Source organism: Xiphophorus couchianus, chromosome 11 (assembly GCF_001444195.1).
Source record: "Xiphophorus couchianus chromosome 11, X_couchianus-1.0, whole genome shotgun sequence".
Classification (NCBI taxonomy): domain Eukaryota; kingdom Metazoa; phylum Chordata; class Actinopteri; order Cyprinodontiformes; family Poeciliidae; genus Xiphophorus; species Xiphophorus couchianus.
The window spans coordinates 31,035,932-31,061,467 of NC_040238.1; the positions used below are offsets into that span (position 1 = coordinate 31,035,932).

Genomic DNA, 25,536 nt, shown 5'->3' on the forward strand with positions numbered 1-25,536 from the left:
AATGCTTTTAGCTGTTATTCATAGTTGATTTGATTTGAATTGGTACATAAAACATCAGATTTGTTTTTTTGAATGATTATTGCTAAATGGATGCAATTTTTGTGCTTGGGTTGAAACCTATATAATTTCCTTTGTGTGTGTGTTCTCAGGCTTCCATTCCCAATTGGAGACAGAGTGACCTTCTGTGGGAAAAAGTGTGTGTGTCAGCAGTGCTCACACTCTCTGAAAAAGGACAAGCCTGTTAAGATTCTTGGACCGAGCTGTAAGAAGCAAACATGCACACATAAACACTTCTCAGTCATACTCATGGATTTAATGTGAGAATTTGACACAGTGGAAATGAATAACTATAAAACGCAGAACAATTAAAAGCAAAACAAAACAATAGTCAAGCTATTGGCTCATATTTTAAAACAATGGAATAATCAAATGCTGTTTGGCTCACATTAAATTATTTTTTTGGCATCCTATTCCAATCAGTAAAGTGCTTCAGGCTAATTGTTGTCTTTTTTATTCCAATAAATTGAGAAAAGAATAACCCTAATAATTACTTGTGTTTGTGCAGTTTTTATTGTATTTTTCTTGGTTACTTGTTTCTGGCCCAAGTTGATTTATTTCTACACAGATAGAAAATATTAGCTGCAGAATTTTAAAGACAATATGAAGCACACCAGTGAAGTTATCTCTGAATGACTCAAAATAAACCAAGATGGTTTTGGTAGTTTTTAACATCCACAGACTTTGTTTGATGTCCCAATCAAAGATGTTGTGGCATGACCTTAAACAGAGTCTCCAATGTGTCTGAATTCAAGCACTTTTGTAAAGATTTATGGATTTAAGTTCCTGCACAGCAATGTAAAAACTTGCCAATTACCACAAATGCCTAGTAGTTATTAAGTTTTGGTTTGTAAAACTTTTTTACATAAGACAAGGATTGAAATTAGCATTTAACTGTGACAAAAAGGGAAAAAAACAAAAAGACAGTCTGTCAGGGAGCAAATATTATTTCACAGCACTATTTGGCTTAGTCTTCTTACAGATATTTTAAAAGCATTTATGGCTATTTTCCCACCAGAGTCAACCCACCTAAAAGCATATCTACACACCTTCAAACAGGGACACACACTCAGAAGGTGGCCTGTGCTCCAGGTAGTTTTACAGCCTTATTTTGGTCGCTCCATCTGTCAGAAACGGTGCGACAATCTCAACAGGAGTGGGGGAGAACCACAGCAGAAAGACAAGTGCTTGAAGGCATTATGTCCTTTCTCAGTGCTTGACTTCTCGCCTCTCCTGTCCTGCTGTCCAGACTGTGCAGGCTGCAGCCAAGAGATCAAACAGGGCCAGTCTCTGCTGGCTTTGGAGAGGCAGTGGCATATCACTTGTTTCAAATGTAGGACGTGTGGCTGTGCTCTCACTGGAGAATACATCAGCAAGTGAGTGGCTTAATTAACCCTTTATACATTCCCATTACTAGACCATGCAGAAATGCTCTGACAATTAGAGACACATTATATTTTTGACGGTGAAAAGCAGCACAATTGCAACGAGCATTGAGTTAAATGAAATTCATATGTGTTGCTGGCAGAGACGGGATTCCTTACTGTGAGGATGACTACCACACTCAGTTTGGAATCAGGTGTGAGGGCTGCAGCAGGTACATCAGCGGCAGAGTGCTTGAGGTGAGCCTTTCTTCCTGTACTTGTGTTGATCAGCTCTAACATCCAGTAGTTTTTAGCAGCTTCTCCCCTTTTAGGCCCAAAGCAGCCCAGACCTTTGATATAGACTCACTGTGGAGTTAGGTACTGAGGACTTATTTGTCCAGCACACAGAATAAAACTAATAAATATTTTTTCTCAACTCATTTTTGATCCATATTTGACCTAGGACAGGTTTTAATATTTGTGGCCATCAGATAAAAATATTTATTCTAAATGTGTTGTTATTTGAGATGTAGATGCACCAGTTTCACCCATCTGGTTTTTGAGAAGCTACTATTATTTATTCTACTCACTTCAGATGTCTCCTTGATAAAGTAATTAAAACAGTTTAGAATATTTTTCTTGCTTTAATGTCCTGATCTGTAGTCAGTTATCTGTATCAGTCACAGTAAACTTAGAACAGCTATTATAGAATAGAATAGAATAGAAGTAGTTTATTCATCCCAGCAGGGAAATTACTTCGCAGTTACAGCATAGAGACAAGACACAATAACAACTACCACTGAGTAGTAGTTGTCTATAAATTGTAAAAATATGAAATGCTGTTAATATAAAAAGCAGCTTAAGAGCAGTCCTCGCAAAGATATAAAAAAATGCAGATATGTATATGTAAATATATGTACAGCAAGTGTACAGTGAGATGGCATGTGGCAAGAAGGATTTCCTGTATCTGTCCCTACGACAGCGGAGCTGGAGCAGTCTATGTGAGAAGGTGCTCCGCTGTCTGTCCACTATGTGGTGGAGAGGGTGCTGTTTATTGTCCATAATAGACAGTTGTCCATAATAGACAGTATTATTCTCCTTACCCATTTTGTATCTTTGCAGTTTTGATCATTTTAGTGAACTTATTTGGTTACGATGGTGTGTATTGTAGGTCATATAGACGTGTTTTAGTTTGATCAGGAATTATAATTTGTCACATTTTATAAGTCACCTGACCTCGAGGTAGATAAAAACTAAAATAAATACAAGGTTTTTAGATGATAATGTGCTATTATGTTAAAATACATATGAGATTTGGGTATTTTGCAACACGTTATTGTCATAATTTATTTCAATTCAATGCAGAAATTTAATTATACTGTATTAATTAGCAGAAATTAATGTCGCAGCGCACAGAACCTTTGTTATATAGCCATTTTTGTCAAGCCAACAATGTTGTTCCTAAATATGTGGATTATATGCACATTTGATTAGATATGTAAACACATCTGTCCAAGATCTTTATGTTTTTGTGTTTTATATTTAAAAGAAAATGTTCAGCTTTCTCTCTAAGTTTTGATTTAAGATCATACATCTTTGGAAACCCAACACAACTGCACTCATCTCCTCTTTTTATCTCTACATGTTGTCTCTATTCGCCACGTGATGCTTCCTGTTTTCTATCATGTCTCTTATAATTTTCTTAATTTGTTTCTTATCTTTTGTCTCTACCTTCCTGCTCCTTGATTATATCTGCAGGCTGGAGGGAAGCATTACCACCCGAGTTGTGCCAGGTGTGCCCGCTGTCACATGATGTTTCAGGAAGGAGAGGAAATGTACCTAACAGGTAAGGAAACTGTTTACTTATTGATAACAGGCAATACTGCTCTGAATTACAATGTTGTCAAGAAAATTTAAACATGCTTCTTGATTTGTACAGTTAATAGACATTATAATACAATCTATTAAATTTGATTTCAGCAAAGATGCAGATGCCCAAGTGTGATTCTACAAATATGGAACTGATTGTGTGTTTGCAGCTTAGCAAACACACAATCATGCAATTTATATAGTTGCATGAAAATGTTTGCTGACTGGAAACATACCTATCAGATCCAGCTTAAACTGGCTTAAATATCCACAGAACCTGTATATTTGTTTTGGATTTGTTCGGATTCCTTTCTGCTTGAGTTATTGTAAGATTAGAAAGGAGCATCTTGCTAACACGGGATAGCCTGAAAAAATATTCACTACGATTTATGTGTGAGCCCAATGTATTCTGACCCTGCTGGACCTTCGGTAAACCTGATATAAAAGAAGATATTCTTTTTGTCTTGTTAGAACATACAGAAGAGACTGTGAGCGCTTCTGGTAGAGTGAAAATCACCAATCTCTGCTTAGTAACTAAAAGTGACAAATAACTAACAGAATTTCCTTTTTCTAATATTTCTCAGTCATTTAGAATGGCATCAAAAACTTAATTTATTTCAATAATCAAATTCAAGCCTGAAACACATTAAATGAACTAAAACTAAAATATTATAAAAGACCAATAAAAACTTATTTTAATGCAGAAAAGTTATGTAATTTCCAGCATTGAACCAAATTTAATTGAAATACATCAATCAATACAAATACATAATTAAGCATTAGTGTGTTACTATTGGTAATTGATTTCGCAATTACAATTTTGATTTGATATTTTGTGCAGCTCTATAAATTACAGTGCATGAATATACCTTTCAGTATGCTGATATTTTTATATGAAAATATTTTCCTATTTGCTCAGAAATATTTCACAGAAATAAAGGAAGCTGTGCAGAACGTTAGCAAATGAGAGTAAATACAGTGACTAGGTAAAAGGCAAATCGCTGTATAGATGACTATTGATCTCACATGAACCCTGGATCTGGAATGAACGACAAAGTTGCACAAAAGCACATGTACACACTCCAACATTAGACCCTCAAGGACTGAAGTCAATTACCTTTTATCCTTCACTTGTGCTGCTGGCTTCATTAATCTGGCTTGTCTGTTGTGCCAGGATAATTCAGCGTCTGATTGCATTACAGGTCTTATTTGAATCAGTCTGGAGTTTCTGCTGAAATAGAAGAGCGTTTGATTCTTTGACTAAAAAAGCAGAACAGATTTTATCAGGTAGGAAACTTTAAGTAGTAAATGGACTTATAAAGTGCTTTACTGGTCAGGAAGACCAGTGAAGCACTTTTACACCACATTCAACCAGAGCACTCAGAAGCAGCACACATTCATACACTAATACACACCTTAACAGACACATTGAGGTTAAGTGTGCTGCCCAAGGGCACATCAACGTGTTGGGTGAAGAATCTGGAAGTGCTTTGTAACTGACTTCATGGGGGCTGTTCCTCCCGCTCAGCGGCAGATGGACCCTGCTCTCGATCAATCTTGAGACTTAATTTTTTTTTGCACAAATGTCACAAAAGTTGTAGTGACAAGCAGCTATATGAAAATATAATTTTCTTGCAAGGACAAAAAAGTATTTATGTTGTGAATGTTTATGCTTAATGAGTCTCTTTTGTAATTTTTTGATAAAAGAAAGCAAAAAGCTAGGAGATTGAGCATTTCTGGACTGATATTCTATTAATTAACATTGACCTTATCAGTTGGAGTTTAAATCCAGTACAAATATGTTTCCTATTTTCTTAAACTACAGATACATAAATAACAGATTTCTCATTTCACTAGATTTAAAGAGGCATCAGCTCTTATGAAGAAACTAAGAGGCCTTAATTTAAATACGTATCATTTCAGTTTACAAATAATATGCAAATAATATCAAAATGGGGTAGAACATGGTGTATAGTTTGTAAACCTTAAGTCACAAGACTTGCAATACCTTGAGCTTTTTCGGATAAACTTGACTGAAAATTTACATTTAAACTCCAGAAAATAAACAGAACATCCAGAACAATTTGAAAATGAAAAAGGCCATTGTACTTCCCAGATAAGCGGGATCGAAGCAGCTGGGATTAAATGTGGAGCTACTGTACCGTAACATGTGGCTGACACACACTCAGAGTCGCCATGCAGGTTGACACCTCCTGTTTCGCCTCATTGACATTCTGCTGGCCTCCCTCTGAGGCGGCAGTAAAACTAAGCATTTGCATATTGCACTTTAAGTCTGTTAGTGTCTCTAAGAGTTGTACAGTATGTGTGTGTGTGTATATCTGATTCAAAGCACGTTGAACCATTTGTGTGTGTATATATGTGAATATATGTGTTGAAGTGTAGCTTTGGTTATCTGTGTGCGTTTCTGCTCAGCTACAGTGAGCTGCCCCAAGGTTACATTTGCTCCTTTTGATTACTTCAGCCATGTCGGAGGACTGAACAATCACCCTCATGAGACAAGTGTAATTAGGACACACACACGCAGACACACACATGCCCTTGCAATCAATCCTTCGATGCGTATCTGAAGTAGTCAGTGATTTCTATACATGAATGGACATATTTATTTATGTGTTTGAAGGAGTTGCACAACTATTTCAAGAAATTGTTTTTTTCATAGCTCTGAAAATATTATTTCTAAGGTTTTAGGGTAACTTTTAAGTAGTGGTGGGATGTGCAAAACATTTTTTAGCTTATTTAATCAAAACTTTTTAAATATGTAGTCTTGATTAAACTGATGTTGTTAATCAAATACTTATATTTAAAACAATAGGCACTATTTTTACTGCCAATAAATTTTACTAAATGAACCAATAAATAGACTTTGGATTATGAAAACATAGATCAATTTTTACCTACCATTTGTGGAAACTGGAATGTCGCTTCCATGCTGTGGTCTAATAAACAATGATTTGTCAGAGAGGTGATGGCTTAGGGTGACAGGAGACTGATCTGTGATTACAAAAAAGAATGTTTGTTTTTCACTGACTCATTTTTGCCTCTTGCAAAAATTGTCAGCATTTATTCTGCTAATTTTGACTTCCTGAAGTGCAGCTTACATTCCTTACATTCCATTCAGCAAAATAAAATTCATTTTAACCTGATTTACATATCTCCTGGTTTATATATTACCATTAGAATTTCAAATGACACAAACAGAAATGTCAATGATGCTGCCTGAGTTTAACAGTGGATGTTCTCATCCAATCGTTTTTGAATATCTCTGAGAGTCACACTGCTGGCATCTCTGACTGTTTTCTCTTGTTTTGCATAAAGGTAGAAGGATCTAAATGCAGCAGAGGCCTCATTCCATGATATCTCCCTGTAGGAAAACAAGCAGGGCATATTTTGTGTTGGACATACTTAGGCAGACAGTTTCCCGGTAAAGGAATGACTTTCTTTGTAAAAATGGAGATTCTTTTCATCCAGAAGATAAAGGTTCTCAAGGCCTGCTTGGAGCTTGGAGCAGAGTTGAGGAGTGTGGGAGGGATGGGGGTGCACTGAATCACCACGCATGGTTTCTGTCTGCAGTATTGATTTTGTGTGCAGGTTTGTGTGTGCGTGTACTTACATGCAGGTTAGATTTATGGTGTTGATGGTGGTTGTATATCAGACTCAGGATCAGCTCAGAGTCCGTTCTGCCGGCCTGCATTGCCCCCAGACCCGAGGAAATGATAAATACTGATGTGGGTGTGTTACTGCTTTCGGGGGTGTGTGCCTGCGTGCGTTGGTGTGTGTGTGTGTGTGTGTGTGTGTGTGTGTGTGTGTGTGTGTGTGTGTGCGTGCGCGCAGGGCGGATGTATTAACATCATTATCACTATCAGATCCTCATGCATATAACATCCTGACATTAGTAGTTTATTGTTATGTATAATCTGTAATAGCCTCCATTCATTTCCTCTTTCCTCTGCTGCTCTCTCCACCAATCTCTCCTCCTGCTGCCTCTGCCTTCTTTCCCGCAGGTTCCACAGTGCTGCAACTTTCAGAGCAAGAGTTTGCCAGATCCGGTTTTATGTAATGCACCATGCTGAATTGGAAACTGCAAAAATCACTTGTGTCTATAATGATTACTTTTGTCTCAAATTTCACTGTGATGGTGAAGGCTGTGAATGTAAAGCATTTTAGCTTGAAGTAAATGAGGGACATGAGTTTGTTTTGCATTCAATGTACAACAGAAGTTCAATCTCAGAAAGTCAAGTTGGCTGCGTTTCAGTTGCAAGTTGGAAAGCCAATGGAAGTTTGGAAATGGATCAATATAATAGTATACAAGCAGTCATCATAATGATCAGTGGGGGCTGTAATAGTTCACTTAAGTCCTGGTTTGTTATGTGCCTTGGTTTTAAAGACACATTTGCGCTTTAGTGGAGACAAACAAACAAAAGTATCTAAATATTTGTTTTACTTTATGCAATAGTGAACAATCATTGTTAAAAGTGGCTGTAATAGAATTGACTGGAAATTTGATTTAATTTTGTCAATAATCTGTCAAAAGTCTAGTGAGAAACCCCCACGAGATAGTTGGATGGAGTCACCTCAATATTGTGTCATTGCCTGGTGCTTAAGCTGAGCTACTAAACTCATCACTGTTGCAAATCCATTCTGCTAAGCTTTGTTTAGGTCCAACATTCTATCTCCATCATCACTGTAGCTCCATAAGAAACCATAATCCTTATAAATAGCAGATTTTAGTGTTGGTGGGGTCCTCATATTCTTAGAGTTGCACATTTTAGTTTAGCACATAAACATCCTGCAGGTACACAGGGTAGGAGAAACACTTCGTTTGGTACATGGGCGTACTGCGCTGTGCTGATAAATTAGGTATGAGTGCTTGTGCTGAGACACCCCTAATGACCAGGATAATCACTACTAGCATTTAGATGATAATAACAATTTCTTATTCTCTGTCTCCAAAGGGGCATCCTTGCAGAGACTATACAGTACTATTTTTTACCTTTTTTTTATAGGATCAACTTTGCTAACATTTTGTACACATTGAAAATGGAAGCAATAATAATATGACCAACATATCAAAACATATAAACAATTTGTGAGCAATGTAAAAAAAAAAATATGTTCAACGTTGAGGCTCATTATGATCAATTCCAATACCTTTACTAGACAAGACCAGAAAAATTAGTTTTCTCTCTCAGCTACAATAAAAACATAATTATTTGCTTGCAGTTCTGGTTTGGAAGTTCTTGAAACTTGTTTTTGATGCATCTTCATTGCTGAGAAATTTGAAGTGGGTGTTGTCACTTCATTGATTTATGCACCATGGGAAGGCTTCTATCGGAGGGTTATATTAAAGCACTAAACTTGTCAAGTAGAAAATCTTTTTGTCAGAAGTAACTTGCTAATTCTTTCCCTCAGGTTCCACTTTGACCTAAAGAAGAAATTCCTTTTTGGGATAATGTGGCCTTTACTTGTACAAGACTATATGTGAAAACTATAAAAGTATGGTTTCAAATTTTCCAAAGAATATTGACAACATTTTGTGTATGGTTTTTCTGAGCTGGATGTTACATTTAGCCAATAGTAGCAACTAGTTTCCATTCTAATAGTTTAGAAAAAAATTCTGATTTTGATGAAGAATCAGTGAGGAATTAAACAAATTAAAGTGAGTTAACAAGAAAAAAATTTGTCCAAACCAAGTTACACTGATTTGTGCATATATAGCTATAAATAGCTGAAGATTATTTTCCTCTTTGTCTGTGTGCAAGTGAACCAGAAGGGCTACAAGAGCCTGTCTTCAGTGTGTGTGTGTGTGTGTGTGTGTGTGTGTGTGTGTATGATGATTGATGTTGATGCACTTGAGAGAGAGAGTCAGAGAGAGAGAGGCTGATCTGCTCCTTATATCCCATAAAGCCACACACAATAAACAAAGCTAACTGAGGTAGAATTGTGTGTTTATGTGTCTGTAGGTTCGGAGGTTTGGCACCCGATGTGTAAAGAAGCAGCTCGGCTGGAAAGAAAACTTAGGGTGAGTTATGCTCAAAATACCTGTAGACCCCTGCAGTTCCTCTCTCTGATTTTCTCTAAATAAATGTGTTATTGCTTTATAAGCCACAAACTAATAATAACCTAATACTAATAACAAAAACTCTGAATCCTGAAATAGATCCTAATAATTACGTGTTGCTCAGACAAAAGAGTCAGAAATATACATACTGTACAAAACAAACATAAACCAAAATGAGAAAAGATAAAGAAGGTTTTAAACAAGCCACATAACATTGTAGTTAAATTCTGAGCCATACGCTAAACTCAAACTAAACTAATTAATCAAAGCTGAAAACAAGACTACTGGTTTCTCCCAGCCCAATTAACAACTGAAGGAAATTAGAAAATAACAAATCAACATGAATCAGAAGCTCGTGGTAAGGAGGGACCCCTCTGTTGCTCCCTCTTGTACAATGTTGACACACATTTACTAGTTGGAGAGAAATTACAGATTCTGTGTTTAATGAGGAGAGATAAACAATAGGAGTCTAATGGTACATAAGAATCACTGTATTATGTACCCTGATTTTGAGGATCTGTAGGATGGAGCAGAATGCCTTTCTTATGTTACAACTGCACTGTTCAAATAATATTTTAAAAATTACACCCCTGTTATTAAAGGATACATTTTAAATTAAATTGAAATTGGAAAAGAATATATATTTTTTCTCATTTTTTTAACACCAAGCATGACAAACATCCACTTTTAGAGGAGGCTTTTCAAACCTAGGCTCCACTGCTGCATTCTCATTAAATAGAGAAGGTTTTCTCCTCCAGTGCAGCATTTCTCTTAGTTTACCAGTTAAAACTTTTGTATTTGCCTGGCTAGATGTACAGTAGCTTTTGAGTTATTGTAATCCCCAGAGTATTACTAACGTTGCATGATCTGACCTCAAGCTTAACTTGCTCGAATGTCCATTCTAGGAAAGATTAGAAACTGCCATGAATGTTGTCCAGTTGTCAAATAGTCTGTAAAGTGATGTAAACTAAGCTTTTTAACCCTTACCAGACTGAAAAGCAACAGACTGTTACTCCTGATGTCTTTCCTACTTGGCATTGTGTTAGCAGACACCTGAATGCAAAGTGATTAAACCCCAGAGTTTACTGAGCTGCTCAAAATATTATCCATTCAGTTGTCCATTCTCTTTCTTCCTCAATCTTCCTCCCCCTCTCTTTCCTTCTGTTTTTCCTTTAATAATTTATAGATTGTGTTTTATTTGAGTGGCCATATGTGTAAATAAAAATGTAGGTATTGATTAGTGGATATTTTTAATAATTAAACAATTTCTAAAATATCTTTGGGAATCTTGTGTGTTTCATTCCCCCTTGAGGCACCAGGTCTAAAAATTTACTCATTTACTTTTTAGAAAATAATGCCTTTGTTACCTTAACCCTTTCATGCATGAATTATGATCCTTTGTGTCAAAATTCTTTTTTCCATTTTTTAAAATTTTTTTCTTAAGGCATAAAAAAGGTAGGACATTTTTTTTGTAAAAAATGTTTTTATTTTTATGTGATCAATTGTAATTTTGTCCAAATAACAAAGTTTTTATTTGAAAAATACATCAGTAGTATTGTTCCTTAGGGGTTATCTGATGTCACAATATTTTTTTACCTGCAAGAGTCGTCTACAGTAGAAGGAGGGACCGGGTCGGTTCTCATGCTTTTTTGTCTGTCGGCCATATTGTATTTAACAAAAATAATTTCTTGCATTTGCAGCTGATGGCCAGTAGTTGATGGTATATTTTATGATGCATTAGTGTCCACTTCAGTGGTCTGTGTGCATTTATAACATAAAAATCCACAGGAAGCACAAGAAAATGGCTTTTAGATAGCTGTCCACTGTAGTGCCCACTATGCATGAAAGGGTTAACATACTAAGGACCAAGTGATTTGAAAAAAAAAAAAATCAAACCTTACAGATGTATTTGTCCTTGATTAGGTTAAATTCCTCATGTTCTTGCTCTTGCTCTTTTGTTTGACCCAGCATCTGAGGCGAACCTCTGAGACTGCATCCATTTCTCCTTCAGGTTCCTCTCCCCTCCTCGGCTCTCCTCACCGGCTCATCTGTGTGAGTAACTGCAACCACTGTTGCACCAAAGCTGCAGTACTTACACAGTACCTTCTGTCTCTGTCAGTGCTGCCAGTCAAATGCCACTCACACTGACAGAATGGTCTCCCACTCTGTCCAACTACCTGTCTCTGTATGCAGAGCTTATGTGAGAGCTATTTAAATAAAATCCTCAGCTCCAGGTTTTCTATTCAGGACTCCATCTATATTAAGTGTCCATGTGTGAAGGGGTGTGTGCGCATCCTTCTGTTTCTCTTAAGGCTGACAATGATGTTTAAGGCTATAAGCAGCTGGAGGCTCTGCCCAGGGTCAAAACCATATATGACATCCAGCAGCCACATATCATCCCTTATCAGGCTGAACATGCACACACTCGGTTCTTAGAAGATGCTGTGCAGAGAAACAGCTGTGGACCAGTACACACATTCACACACAGAATAAATAAAACTGTCAATTCTAAGTTATATTGTAGTTAACATAAAGGAAAATGACTAATTCTGATTAAGGATAACAATATTTATAACTCTCTATCCTCCTCCTGCAGTCTTTGGGTTCCTTATCGCCATACGCTCATGTGAGTACTTCAACCATTTGTCCTCCATCATTTCAAATGACCACTTTATTTTTTTATTGACTGCAATAGTAAGCAATGTTTGAATCTTGTATGTCAGAAAAGTAAAATCACCAAACCTCTTCAGCTATTTACCCAAAAAGTCTTTTGTTATTTACTGTTATCAATTCTTTTTTGTATTGTTTCTTTGTTTCACATAAACTATTTTTATTACACGTATCATTTTTGTAAATTTGTAAGTAAATTCAATACATTTGCAATTTTCATGTTTACATCTAATTTAAGGCTTCTAGTAGTAGTGTACTATTATACCCAGAAAGGTGTTTTCATTTACTTGTGTAATATTTATATTATGAATAATTTTCAATATTTTTGTAACCCCAAGCATTTTTCAATTTCTAAGTATAGGATTTGTATGATTTTGATTCATTGATGGGATGGCTAAGTTAAACAACTGTTTTACTGATGCTATGTCTGTTGTAACCTTATCCAAAAGCTGCATATTTTTATCTTTTTCAAAGAATGCTGTTTTCTAACGGCGTTCTTTGGACGCATTTCTTTACCTCCCTCAACATCCTTCTCACTGTCAGTGGTATGATAAACTCATCCCACCTTGTCTGTTACAGTTTGAAGTGTTTTTTTAAACATTATGATTACTCTGAAAGTAAATGCAGTTTAACCATGGAGGTATTTCCTCATAGAAAGTTCCTTACTTAAAAAGATATACAGTAAATACATCTGCATGCACCAGATACAAAGTCAAAATACAACACTTATTATGAATGGTATGTTTTCTTATCTTTCCGTTGTGAAAAATGGCTCGGAGAAATCAATGTTAGATCATATTTACACCTAAAGGGAACAGGAAATCGAGCTTTTATAAATTAAGTGTTTTTGACACCCGAGTCAATTTATAAAAGTAACGTTTATATTTTAAAAGTGAATTTTTTTAAATAGTGGGTGTTATTTGATATTTATCTCTTATTGCTGTCTTTCCCCCCTCTAAAAAGATGTGATCTTTCAAAATAATTATATTTCATATCATATGTTTAGTATTATAATATTTTGTTGTGACAATGAAGGAGAAATGGGTTTGAAGGTTTTTACAGTTCTTTAGATTGACAGCTGGAGGAAGCTGTAGAATTTGTTTTTAAAGGAAACATTTCTCTGTTTGCGTTCAGGACCTCTTGGACAGCATTGAGTTGAGAAAGAGACTTTCTTCCAGCTCTGCATTCTCGGAGTCTCCTGCACATGGTCACCACAGAGGATCCCCGCTGCATTATTATGTCCCCGGTAACAAACCCACTTAAGCAAAGACTCACATACACAGAGAAAGTATGGTGTCTCTACCTGACAATAAAAGCTATAACACAGTAAGTAGGTGTACTGTTATTTCAAGTGAGCAGTACATCAGGGAAGGACACATATGACTTTACACACTCATCAGATTGTGAGTCCTTTTCGTCTCTCATTAGTCTCTGTCTTTCTGTTTGGCCCATTAATGTTGTGGGTTCTGTCACTGCTTGCCTGCGCTGACTGCAGGCAGTGAGAGTGGCAGGAGTTCACCATATTACACTCAACCAGAGCCCAGGTGTACCACACCCACCTCCTCCACCTTCCAAGTTCCCAAGCATTTCCATGTCCCAGGTAGGCTCTGATACATTACCCTGACCTCTGACCCTGTTCACAGACCAGAATGGGCCCATTTGCATTTCAAACTACAGTTGAAGTATTTGTGAAAAGGAGCTTTAGGTTGTGGAAATGTCAAATTGTTATTTTCTGACCATTTATCATAAGATGATGCATTCTGATATACAGTGATGCCGCTAATTTGACCACTTTTTTGGCAACTAATAATCTAACACGTTACTATCTCATTCAAGTCCTTGTGCGTTACTATTTTTGTAATTTTTCTTTGTAAAAATCAAAATGGTCATTTTGCTGAATGGTTGTGCATAGGTGCGGCACACTGCTCTGCTGTGGAGACAGTATGAACACTCTCGTTGACTATAACGGGTGTGTAATAACTGCGGCGGCAGAGCTGAGACACATGCAGTGTAAGACCAAGAACACGACTTTTCACACGCGGATCAAATTTTTACCCAAGACATGGACTTCATCACTCTACAGTCTGTCAGTGCACCATTGGACACAGTCAGACTTGGAGAAAGTTCCAGTCAGACTGCAGAAAATAGCAGCTGACTTACAAAAGTTGGAGTTTTTTGCAAATAAGTGAATGTTTTTTCTTTTTTCTTTATAAAAACATGTATTTATGTTTGGTTAACTTAAGAGAGAGATGGTCTTTATTTCATTTTTCTATAAAAACTACATTTCTCCAGGAGACAGTTTGTAAGTTAAACTTACATTGACATTGAGGCATTATTATGTTAAAAATGCTTCCAGTAGAGTAGGTATCGGACAGTAAGGCTTTGTTGGTTTTTAGGTGTTTTCCTTGTCCTACATGATATTTTAGGGGAATTGTTATGCAATGTGTGTTTGCTTTGGTATCTTACTTTCCATTTTAGTTGATGAACAGACCAGTGCTCCATGAGCAAAGTCCTGAAGTTTGAGATATTTTATAAGTTAAAACTTCTCCATAACCTTGTCTCTGAACCATCACCGTATTCCTTTGACTTCATGACGCTTTATGTTCTCTGAAGTTATATCATAAACCTCATTGAACAACTGCATTTATACTGAGATTAAATTATATACTAATGAGGTCACTTCTTGTACTGGATTTTATGGGTTGTCATAATTTTGGAAGTTAAATCAATATGCACACACCAAATTTCCGATTTTTATTTAGAAAGAGGCAGAATTTTTTCTCTTTTTAGTGGAAAATCATTCTGATTGAAAAGCTTTTAGGTGGCTTGTGGCCACTTTTATCTACCAACTAATGCTAGCTAATTTAATTTCCACTCTCCATTAACCATTTACATACAAATTTAATCATGAACTTTGCCTTTTTACCTTGGCTCATTTCCCTTTAAAGACCGGCATTCTTTCACTGCAATCCTCTCATTTGATTCCTCCTTGTCATTCTCACTTCAGCCCATCTCTGCATGCTACATTTTTTTCTGTTTTTTGTTTGGAGATGCTTGCCAGCCCTGCATTAGCAATTGTTTCTTCCTCCGCAACAAGAACAAGCAAAAAAAAATAAAAAATGTTTTTGGCGCATGCTTTTATCCAAAGTGCTTCACAGTATAACATGCACACATTTACCAGGCATGGTCTGCTGGGGGTTGAAACCTTAGCATTGGATTGGTGGCACTCCTTGTTCAGTGAGTTGAAATGCATACACAAATATTTAGATTTTTTTTTTTTTGCAACAAACCTTTGGAGATTTATTTTGACATGAATGTGGGGATTTCTCTACATCAAATCAATTCAGAAAAATGATCAAGTATATTCCTCTTCCTAATATCTTTTCTTATATTCCTCTGGCTCTTCCTCTCTTGAACTGCTTTCTTCGCTCTTTTATTTTCCTACCTTCCTCTTTTTTTGACTGAGTGCTGTAAAGCTGTTTAAGTCATCCTCTCTGCATGCCAATCAATTTGTCTAGATGCACAGCAGCATCTTTGCTGTACCCAGAGCTCCTACACGCCTCGATATGACTCGACTTTCCAGAGATTTTGACTCTTTATGTTAATTTTAAAACATTTAATGCAATGGTCAACTCTGTATTTATAGAAGATATTTCCAGATAGGAAGGAAGAAAGGACCATGTTTGTTACATCTATGGTAAATGTGTTCAAGATCAAGAAGAAAACTCTTTATCTCAAACTAAGTCTTGCTGTGAGTCACTAACTATCATTTTGTTTTTCTCAGTGTCTGAAGAAAGCAACATTTATAGGAAACCCCCCATTTACAAAAGGCAAGGTTAGTGAATTTTTTGCAGTGTTCTGGATTATATTACCAACGTTAGGTTTCATTTCTGCCGAACCAGCTGATTCATGGATATATTGTATTGTTTTCTCAGCAAAATACTATTTTACTCACCTAATGAAATGGAAAATGCTACTTCTCTAAAGTGGAGTCATCAGGCAAATTAATTTTCTAAAAGCCTCCACAGACTCGACTTAGAAACAAATTGTTATTTTTGCACGTTTACATATATGGAGCCCTACTAAATAATCTGAGTACTAGAAAAGTTTTGAATCATATCTCTCTCCAACCATCACAAAAAAAAAACAACAACATAGCATGTTTATTTATATAAAACTAATTGTATGACAGGCATTTTTGGGAAATTAGTAAGCAAATTTATCTAAACCAGGTCTCAGATTGTCAAAGCTTTTTTTGTTATATCTCTTTTTTATTGAGTTAAGTTAGTAATTAGTAATGCTTTAATTATGGGCCATGTTGATACATAAAACATTTTGAAACTCATTGTTCCAACACTGAAAAAAGAACATGGTGGAATTTACATGTTACCAGCAGCTCATTGGCAAAATTCAACTTTCTATGTTGCAGTAATTGACATAGAAACACAGACTTAGAATTAAATAACGCCACAATTACAATTTACGTTCACAGAGGAAAACGTAGTTTGATTACTGAAAAAAAAAATTCAATCACTGTAAAGAATACAATTAATTTAACTAGTCTTTCTCTGAAGACTAATTAGATTAGGACCAGGCCTTCCCCCTGCTCTGATTGGTTGTTTCTGACTGGGAGCTGTGTATTTCTGCAGATGGAAATAGGAACACGAGGAGGACGTAATCAGCAGTGTTGTATAAAGTACTGAAATCTCAGAGTCAAGTAAAAGTATAAGTACCTCTCCAAAATACGACTTTGGTAAAAGTCGAAGTCACTGACTGAAATGTTACTTGAGTTAAAGTCTTAAAGTATCTGAAACTTCTTGTACTTAAGTATGGAAATTACTGTAAAAATGGATGTACTCAAGTAATGTAATGAAAAGTACAAGTAAAAAGTAAAACAAAGCAAATGCAGTTTGAATGACATTTTTTATATTTTGGTAAACTTGTCAAATACACTTAAAATAATATACCCAACCAAGTGCAGGCAAAATTAAACCTGCTAATAGATATACCTGCAGGCATCATTTAGTTAAGAAAATTAGGTGCTTTACCTATAGCACAAGGTTAACTTAACCTGCTTTACAACTGAACCAGCTTCTTAGTAAACCCTCCAGGACAGAAAATACAAAGTTTTTGTAAGCCTTAAGTTTTCCCTTCAAGTAAGGTCAGTGCTGAAAATGAGAAAAATAAATAGTACAGAAAATGCGGCCAACATGAAGAAAAAGAGCTGTTACGATTACTCTACTTCACAAATCAGTGAATCAGTCAATGCTACAGTCAGTAGGTGGTGCACACAACTGGTCATTATGCAAAAGAAAAAAAGAATTGGGAGGGAAATGCAGCTTATTGGCATCTGTAAACCTGGTTTTGAACTTGCATGCCTTTCCTATATTCGTTAAATTTAGTCTAAATTGCTATCGCTATGGCTTCTGTCCCCCCTTGAACAGAGGAGTCTAGGTAGCCTGATACAGTCAACATTAGGCCTAAGCTAAATACACCACGCGTGGAACTGAAACAATGCCAAACAAAGTTCATTTATGGTCAAGATTTCACAATACAGTAGTGTCTAGTGACCAAGCTATAGTTACTGAAACAGGAGGATTATAACCATTTCATAAGAAGTTACCTCGATGTGTTTCTTCAAGTTGGACGGGGAGTTTTTGTAAGATAGGATTTCCACATCTTCGGGCAGGAATAACATAAACTGCATGCGGTACGACGAATGTTTAACACCCACGAAAGAGTATATTGTGTTTAAATAAGGCCATGGGCTCTCATCACCAGCTGGTGGTTCAGCTGGAGCCGTGTCCGACGTAGTTGCAGTCGTTGTGGTCTCCGTCTCCTCCTCCATGTGGCTGCGGCTGATTGCGAGACTTGCTTTGTGTTTAATGGGAGAAGCGAAACAGGTGTATCCTATTGGTGGTGATGAACAAGCCCAGGCAAGCAGGCTACCGACTTTGTTCGGTAGCCTGCTTGCTACTTGCTAATCAGTAGGTGGGTCAAAACACTTTGCGTTTCTCTCTCTCGCTTTTTTGTAACGAGTAACTAAACCACACATTGAAAATGTATCGGAGTAAAAGTACGCAATTAAGTTCGGAAATATAGTGAAGTAAAAGTGAAAGTCATCAAAAAATTTTCATACTCCAGGAAAGTATGAAGTACTCCAAAATATACTTAAGTAAAGTAGTGAAGTATTTTTACTTCGTTACTATACAACACTGGTAATCAGATCATTTTTTTTCACAGATTATCTGCCTCATGATTTACTGCCACAACAGGGTGACAGTTTTAACAAATATGTAAAAAAAAATCATATTTATAAAAGTTACATACTGCAGCTTTAATAAAACAGTATGTTTTTGTAAATTTTCTTATGAGATTATAACTCCAGATCAAACCAAAATTCTTGTTTTATATTAACAAATATGATATATATCAGAATAAAATCATACAAGAACTGGTTGTTGATGTCTTTGCTTAAAGTACATCATAGAAAAGCAGAGACTTGAAGATGCAGGAAACTGACAGTTGTTGTCAAATCAAAAAACAGATGACTCATTCAGCAGGTGATTTAAGAGGTAAAATCAACTGAGAGAAGCGTTGCCAAACACTGAGTTTGTAGGTGATCCATCAGAGCATGCACAGAAGTCGAGCCTCCAGAGTTACAGTTCCTCAGAAAGATCTCTGCATGATTTACGCCGGGCTCCAAAGTGCTGACAAATCTTTCTCTTGAGTGAACTGGAGGTTTGTGATCTGGGTTAAGTGGATGAATTTAAATTTTACAGCTTGAATCATTTTGCAAAGCGATTTTTGGGTTATGGAAAAATATCATAACGAGACAAGAATACGGCCTATTTGTACTGCACTTCATGTGAGAAGGGATTTATATATTTTTCAACTGCGCAAACACTATAAAGCCAAATTGATGTAACTTAAACCAACACATGACCTTTGCTATCTGTCACAGGCACTTTCTCTCTAATGTTTCTTGTCGTTTCACTGAGACTTGTGAAACGACACAAAAAACAAAATGCCAGTGATCCCCACTCTACCATCCCTTAGCTAGATTTATAGGTTATTCTGATAATAGGATGCGTCATTAGAGAGTGCAAGATGGTTTTATTAAAGTTGTGGCATTTTTTCCCCCTCATCCTCCTTCAGTTTTGCAGGAATGGAAACAATAAATAATAGTTTTAAAGTATGCTTTTTTCCTGTCTTTTTGTCAGACATTCCTGCATCTCCAACCAACAGGAGTAAGATCAATGAGAATCTCATCAATTCCACTCACCTTTCCACTTCCAACTGCAACAGCCTTTATCACACAGACTCCAATTATTTTCCGTATGGTGGCTCTCCAAAAGGTAAATCTCCTTCACTTCAACTATCCTACTTACACCGCTGCAAAAGTCTTCAAACACAAACTAAAGTATATTAAATTGGATTTCATATGAGAGAAATCACAAATCAATGTATGATTGTGAAGAAAAAGTAAAAATGTTACATAGGTCTCAACACTTGATTTCAGAGTGAAAGGGGTTAAATACAAATGTTTATATAATTTTAAGTATTTTATAGTAAGAATTCATTTAAAATTAATTCATGCTGTTATGCACTCACTGCAAGTTGTTGGCATGTCACATAATGTGCTAGTAAAAGACGTTTGTCTGTATAACATGATAAAATGTTACTAACTTCAGAAGTGATTTGCATAGGACCCTGTGTGAGGATACATCGCTTCAAGTACTCACACATCTGAAGGACACATGTTGCATCTAAATGCACATCGTAGCTTTAACTTAGCATTCTGCTGTCTTCTCACTCGCCATCATTTATCCCTTCATTTCCTCATCCTCCCTCCATCTCACCTCCAGTCTCCAGGGTGAGGAGGTTTTCATCTGGAGGAGAAGAGGATGGATGGAATCATAATTTAAACAAGGTAAGAAAGTAAGATTGCTTCCTCTTTTAATAACTGAAATAAGTGTTAATATTTTATGAGTGAGCCAATTAAAAGGTTCTTTCCAATCTCACCCATTGGACACTGAATCAAAGTGAATCTCTCCTCTTTCTTATTGGCTAAATATTCTATCATCTATAACAACAAAAATCCTTTGTTTATCGTCATTTATCACCTCATAAATCAAAATCCTTTATCACTTGAGGTTTTACTTAAATATGAAAGTTTTAACATTATTTATTTTTAAATATTCTGATATTTTGTTTTCTTCCTCCACACAGGGCATTGGCAGGATGATCTTAAAGGAAGAGATGAAGGCACGATCAGGGGTCCAGGACAACAACCACTGGAGGAGTGCGCGCAGTTCCCAGAGTAACAGCAAGGAGACGCTAAACAATCTGGAATACAACTCCCTTAATGGCTGTAAGTCTTTGTGTTTAATAGCTTTACACTGTGAATGTGTCACTGAGGGATTTTAAATCCTCTGCCAAGCAAAGAACCATGATAACTTTGTTTTTGTAAGTGTTTTGTTTGTCTGCCAGCATTTCTGCTGTTTCTTTCCTAAAAGTTACTCAGAAAAGGCCAGATTGGGAAACTGTGTAGAGCAATAAAGGCAGATGTGGTGGGAATGTTTCTTTTTTTAGAAAAAAAGTTTACTCTTCTTTATTTGTCTATATTTTGAGTCAGGTTCCCAATTATGACATTCCTCTCTCTCTTTTATAGTAATTAATTGTTTTGTTTATGTACTGAACTGAGGACTTAAGAGCCTAAACACAGTTAGAGCTAAAAAAAAACAAAACAATATTTTCTTAAGCAATAATATCTGAAAATTAACATTTCTTCTTTTGTCTTTTCTGTGAAATCCAGGCAAAATGTAAACTTATTGTCATAGCTGATGACTAATTCAAATTAAGACGGTAAATATAACACAAGCCTTAAATCCAAATAAAAATCAAATTAAATCTTATTATGCTTTAATTTGATTAGAATATTCTTACACAGCCTTCATAACTAAGAGAGCATGCAAGTTTATGTAAATATTTTTCCCTTATACATAAAAATGAAGAAAGAAAACAGATTATAAAAAATATATTTATTTGTTTCACAAATGCTTAATTGAATTGAAACAGCAGATTTAATACAATAATCTGTATACCTGAGACTGGAAGTTCTTTAATGACCAAAATATCTTGCTTCCTATTTGCATTGAGATCTATTTTTTTATCTTCTAAAAACACAATGACTTCTTAATAATTATAAATTGGAATGTTGAAAAGTATGGAAGCATTTACAATCTCTCTGTGAATGTAAATAGACAAAGTTTTACTCTACTAAACCTCTCCTAAATCTAATAGAAAGATTGGTTAAATATCCTCTTAGAGTCACACTAAAGGTGTGCCAATGCAAAAACATATAATCAAGTTTAGCTAACTGTTGGTGTTCTTTAAGTCATTTGAAGGGGGACTTATGACCTGACTACTGGAGATAGGCACCAGAAGTCAAAGTAAAGTAAATACAAAACATGAATGGACAACAAAAAACAATCATGTTCAACTTTTGTTATTGTAATGAAACAGCACAAACTAGAAAAAACAAGCAAACCCTAAAGCAAAAGGCCTGATTGTGCCAAACTAGTGCACCACTTGGGTTCTAATAATAATGGTAATACTTACGGTACTTACTTATAGATTATGACTAATACAGAACAGTTTCCATGTTTAATTATAAATTGCATGTCCAAGGTCAGTGCAAATGGACTCTGTGACACTTCCCCCACATACCGAAGCATTAGCAGGGGGAGTTTCCCATCTCTTTATTAGCTCCTCCCTCAGCCTCTCTTCCCTCTCTGCCAGCAGCAGCTAAAAGAACGACACAAAGATGGAGTGAGTCATAAAGAAGGAGAAGGTGGGAGTAGATGGAGGCCAGGTGAGGAAAACAGAAACGGCAAGAACGGCTTTAACAGAAGAGGCAGGGGAAACAAATACTACAGGAATTGAATTAGATGTAGTAGACAGAGAAAGAGAGGAGGAAGAGGGTATGAGAAGCTAAAGCAATTTGGAGCTGCTCTAAGAAGATGTACGACGTTCTCCCTGGAGGTAAATCAGGGTCAGAGAGCGAATGAAAGAAATGAACTCTGTGCTCAAGAGGCGTCACAAAGAAATGTCGTACAGATTCACAGTGGGTTTTATGGTGACTGCTGGTATTATACAGATTAGATTAATCCAGACTCTTTTGCACTTGTCTGCTCTGTAGACAGGCCTAATTTATCTGTGAAGTGTAAAAAGTATTTAGAGCAATAGAGAAAATCCAGATTTGTTAAATCGGTTTTAATCAATGGTTATATTTAATAAGAATAAATTCCCCTAATTTTAGTCTTGTCCCTGAACAAAGGGAATCACACAGACCAACAACAGCTTGAGCTTTCTACAGGGACTCTTGATGCCAACAATCTATTAGGAAGGCCCATTTAAACCTTAAAAGGCAAAAAGTCAACAAAAAAATATCTACACGTATCCAAATGAAGTTGAAAATCTCTCAGGAGTTGAAAGAGCCAACCAAGGCTGATTTTATATTTTTGCAAATTTATATTTTGGATTATATTTTGAATATGACACCGGGGTTTCACAAGCAAGCAAACAGTCGAGTATTCAGCTTCTATTTCTGGGCAAAATAATGTCAATGGTCATAAATATTGGTTTCCATTTAAATCTGTGAAGTGCACATATTCTCTACATCAAATCAATAAACAACAAACAGGCTTTGAAAGTTTTGTCAACCAATCTGCATCTGCTATAAGTGGACATTTTATTTTATAGCTGAGGATAATCATTGTAAATATTCTGAATGTAGCAGCAAAGCTTTTTTATTCTGTGCCACTGAGCCCTGGTAATAGATGCCACATCTCCTCCAACCCTGAAGATGAAAATGAAGCTGGTATGGAAGATGGATGGATGGATGGATGGATGGAAGGACATTTTTATTCTTAATCTCTCCACAGATTAATGTCTTTTTGAAGACTTGTCCTTGATTTTCCCCCCCTTATTAAAGAGATATATTTTAGTTGATAACAGTATAAATAACACTTCTCGTCCATAATATTGGATTTTTAATATAGCATGTTGAATAAATTTTCTGCAGTGCAGGCACAGTAAAGATGTCAGGAATGAAATACAGAATTTCTTTAATGTTGTGATTCTTAGTTGATTTTCTTTTCCATCTTTAGTTTGATTCTCCAGATGTCTGGGGAGATTTCTTTCTACTAAATGATTAATGGAAGTACACTTCCTGTTCCAGTTTTCTGAAATTCTGTTCATATTTACAAGGAAGTCTTACTGTTGCAAGTGATAAGCAAAAATTACAGATAGGTTTGTGTCTTAAGAGTGAGAATCTGATGAAAATAAAACATCTAATCTTTGTCTTCTTTCCTTCTCAGCCCCGAGATCTACTTTAAGTGCAGACAACGGTGAGTTCATGGTTCTTCGAGGCATTTTGTTTATCCTCAGCTAGTTGTCTCCCCATCTTATTCATCCTCTTGTTTCTGCTGTGACAGAAGCAGCAGAGCTTTGAGTGGGAGATTGTTATCAACTTGCTGTGCCACACAAGCACAGCTCAGTCTTAAGGGTTACAGGTGGGAGGATGAATGGCGCTTCATCTCAGGTTTATTTTTATCAACTTTTTAAGGAAAGGAAACGGATTCAAAATTCACTGACTTGAAACTCCCCTGCCATCTGTTTTGTAACAGCCCAGTATGTACAACAATAGAGTGGATGTTCACCAGGAAGCACCATGTCACAGCTATGTGAGTTCACTAGTTCACAGGGGAATAAATGGATCACAAGGTTGAGCGGCATCTGGAGAGGCTCATAATAATTGTCTTGCAAGCAGGAGACTCTCCTGTCCCTGTATAATTCCCTTAGGAAAAATAAATGCAAGAACTTTGTGTTGTGAATGGCATTTATAGTGGGTGAATGGGGATGGAAAATATAATTAAGAATTTGTTTCCTAAGCAAATTCTAATGTCACAGAGTAGATTGAGTTTGATTGTGGATATTGTCAAGGATTTTTTTTTTTTACAGAACCCTAGGATACTTCAGGTGGCAAAGCATTTAATAAGTTTCTAAAATGGAATTACATTAAATGGAGCCAAACTATATAGAAGGAGTTTTTACAAAGATTGGGGAAGAAGACTAGGACAAAAGAAGAGCTGGTTAGGATTTTATTTCGTCTAAATAAGGGGAAAAAAGCTTGTAAACAGGACTGAGAAGAATGAGTGGGATAAAAAAATTTGGGTTTTAAACAGGATGAGGAAGACTTACGGACTAAAAAAAGAGGACACAGATGATTGTTTGGGATAAAAATGAGTAAAAAAAAAGGATGAAGAGGATGAATAAAATGAAAAATTGGTCATTAAGAAAGAAAGTGAGCATGAATTGAATGAAATGGTAATAATGAGTGTTGGGGAAAGTAAGGGTGAAAATAAACTGAAAGAGGATGAGGAGGATGAAAAAAGAATTATGAAGATTGATGATGAAAATAAATGTCATCAAAAGAAGTGACATGAAGAGAAATCAATGTGTTTGGAGGTTTAGGGTGAGGAAAGTTGAATGAGTTGAGGCATTACTCCTGGTCTAAGTTAACACATTAACTTATTTTTTTTCTCCTTATTTGGGAAATGTATTCCCAAACCATCTAACAGATCTAATTGAATGACCAAGACGAGTAGTTTCAATGCTTTTCTTGGTGGCAGAACTCACATTCTTTAGGTCGACTCTAAACACCTGTCAGTATTCTGCTGCATCATGCCTTTAGCTCTCTGTGGCATCGCTGTGCAATCCAATTCCTCTGAACATGAAAATGAACAAGGGAGAAAAGATAGACCGAGTGAAGAATGAGTGGGTGGGGGGAGTTAATATCAGGGGAGGAGTCAATGATGAAGACTTGGAAAATGAAATAAATAAATGATAAGGAAGGGAAGAGAGGAAAAACAGTTAATGTGAGACTCTACTGCCCTCTGCTGGCATTTTGCAGCAGTACAGGCAGCAAATCCATCACCTACCTCAAAGATGCTGGAACCATGAGGAACAGAGGAGCATTTATTGTTTCAATATAATAATGTAGAACCAGTAAAAAAATTTAAAAAAAAGAAATCCATGTATTGTGTAGATTTTCTTCATGGCCATGATGATCGTTGTGCCAACTTGAGACTCAAATGTTTCTGAGGGATTTATTATTGAATGCTTTAGGAATGAAGCTGCAGTTTACAGTGTGTGATTAAAAACGCCCCTGCTTTGAATTTTCAGTCCAAATAGTAGGAATTGTTTCACCATCAGGATATTCTTAGAGACTGTGGTACAAAGACGGATTAGAAGTCCTTTTCTAATCTTTCAGCAACATGGCGGCAGGCTCTGTTGAGCTGCTGAGAAGCTGCTTGGATTCTCGTGATTCTGAGCAGCTACCATTCTCTGTCTGCATATAAACTTAGTCAAATGCATAGCAGTGGTAAATAATGGTGGCTTATTGTTGCATGATTTGGAAGCAGGTAATAT

General features: G+C 36.2%; 1 protein-coding gene across 2 annotated transcripts in view; it reads left to right on the forward strand.

The window, feature by feature from the left end:
- Positions 1 to 25,536, forward strand: part of LOC114153481 (actin-binding LIM protein 3-like) — a 43,589-nt gene that overhangs the window by 14,162 nt on the left and 3,891 nt on the right. Inside the window, exons 4-17 of one of the 2 annotated variants that reach the window (XM_028032057.1) lie at positions 150 to 262; positions 1,307 to 1,433; positions 1,586 to 1,679; positions 3,180 to 3,267; positions 9,272 to 9,330; positions 11,338 to 11,421; positions 11,966 to 11,995; positions 13,174 to 13,285; positions 13,535 to 13,639; positions 15,824 to 15,874; positions 19,263 to 19,397; positions 19,908 to 19,972; positions 20,272 to 20,413; positions 23,424 to 23,453. In XM_028032057.1, coding sequence (XP_027887858.1) covers positions 150 to 262; positions 1,307 to 1,433; positions 1,586 to 1,679; positions 3,180 to 3,267; positions 9,272 to 9,330; positions 11,338 to 11,421; positions 11,966 to 11,995; positions 13,174 to 13,285; positions 13,535 to 13,639; positions 15,824 to 15,874; positions 19,263 to 19,397; positions 19,908 to 19,972; positions 20,272 to 20,413; positions 23,424 to 23,453 — 1,235 coding nt within the window. The remainder of the gene's footprint in view (positions 1 to 149; positions 263 to 1,306; positions 1,434 to 1,585; positions 1,680 to 3,179; positions 3,268 to 9,271; positions 9,331 to 11,337; positions 11,422 to 11,965; positions 11,996 to 13,173; positions 13,286 to 13,534; positions 13,640 to 15,823; positions 15,875 to 19,262; positions 19,398 to 19,907; positions 19,973 to 20,271; positions 20,414 to 23,423; positions 23,454 to 25,536) is intronic. The other variant, XM_028032059.1, reaches the window with a different exon arrangement.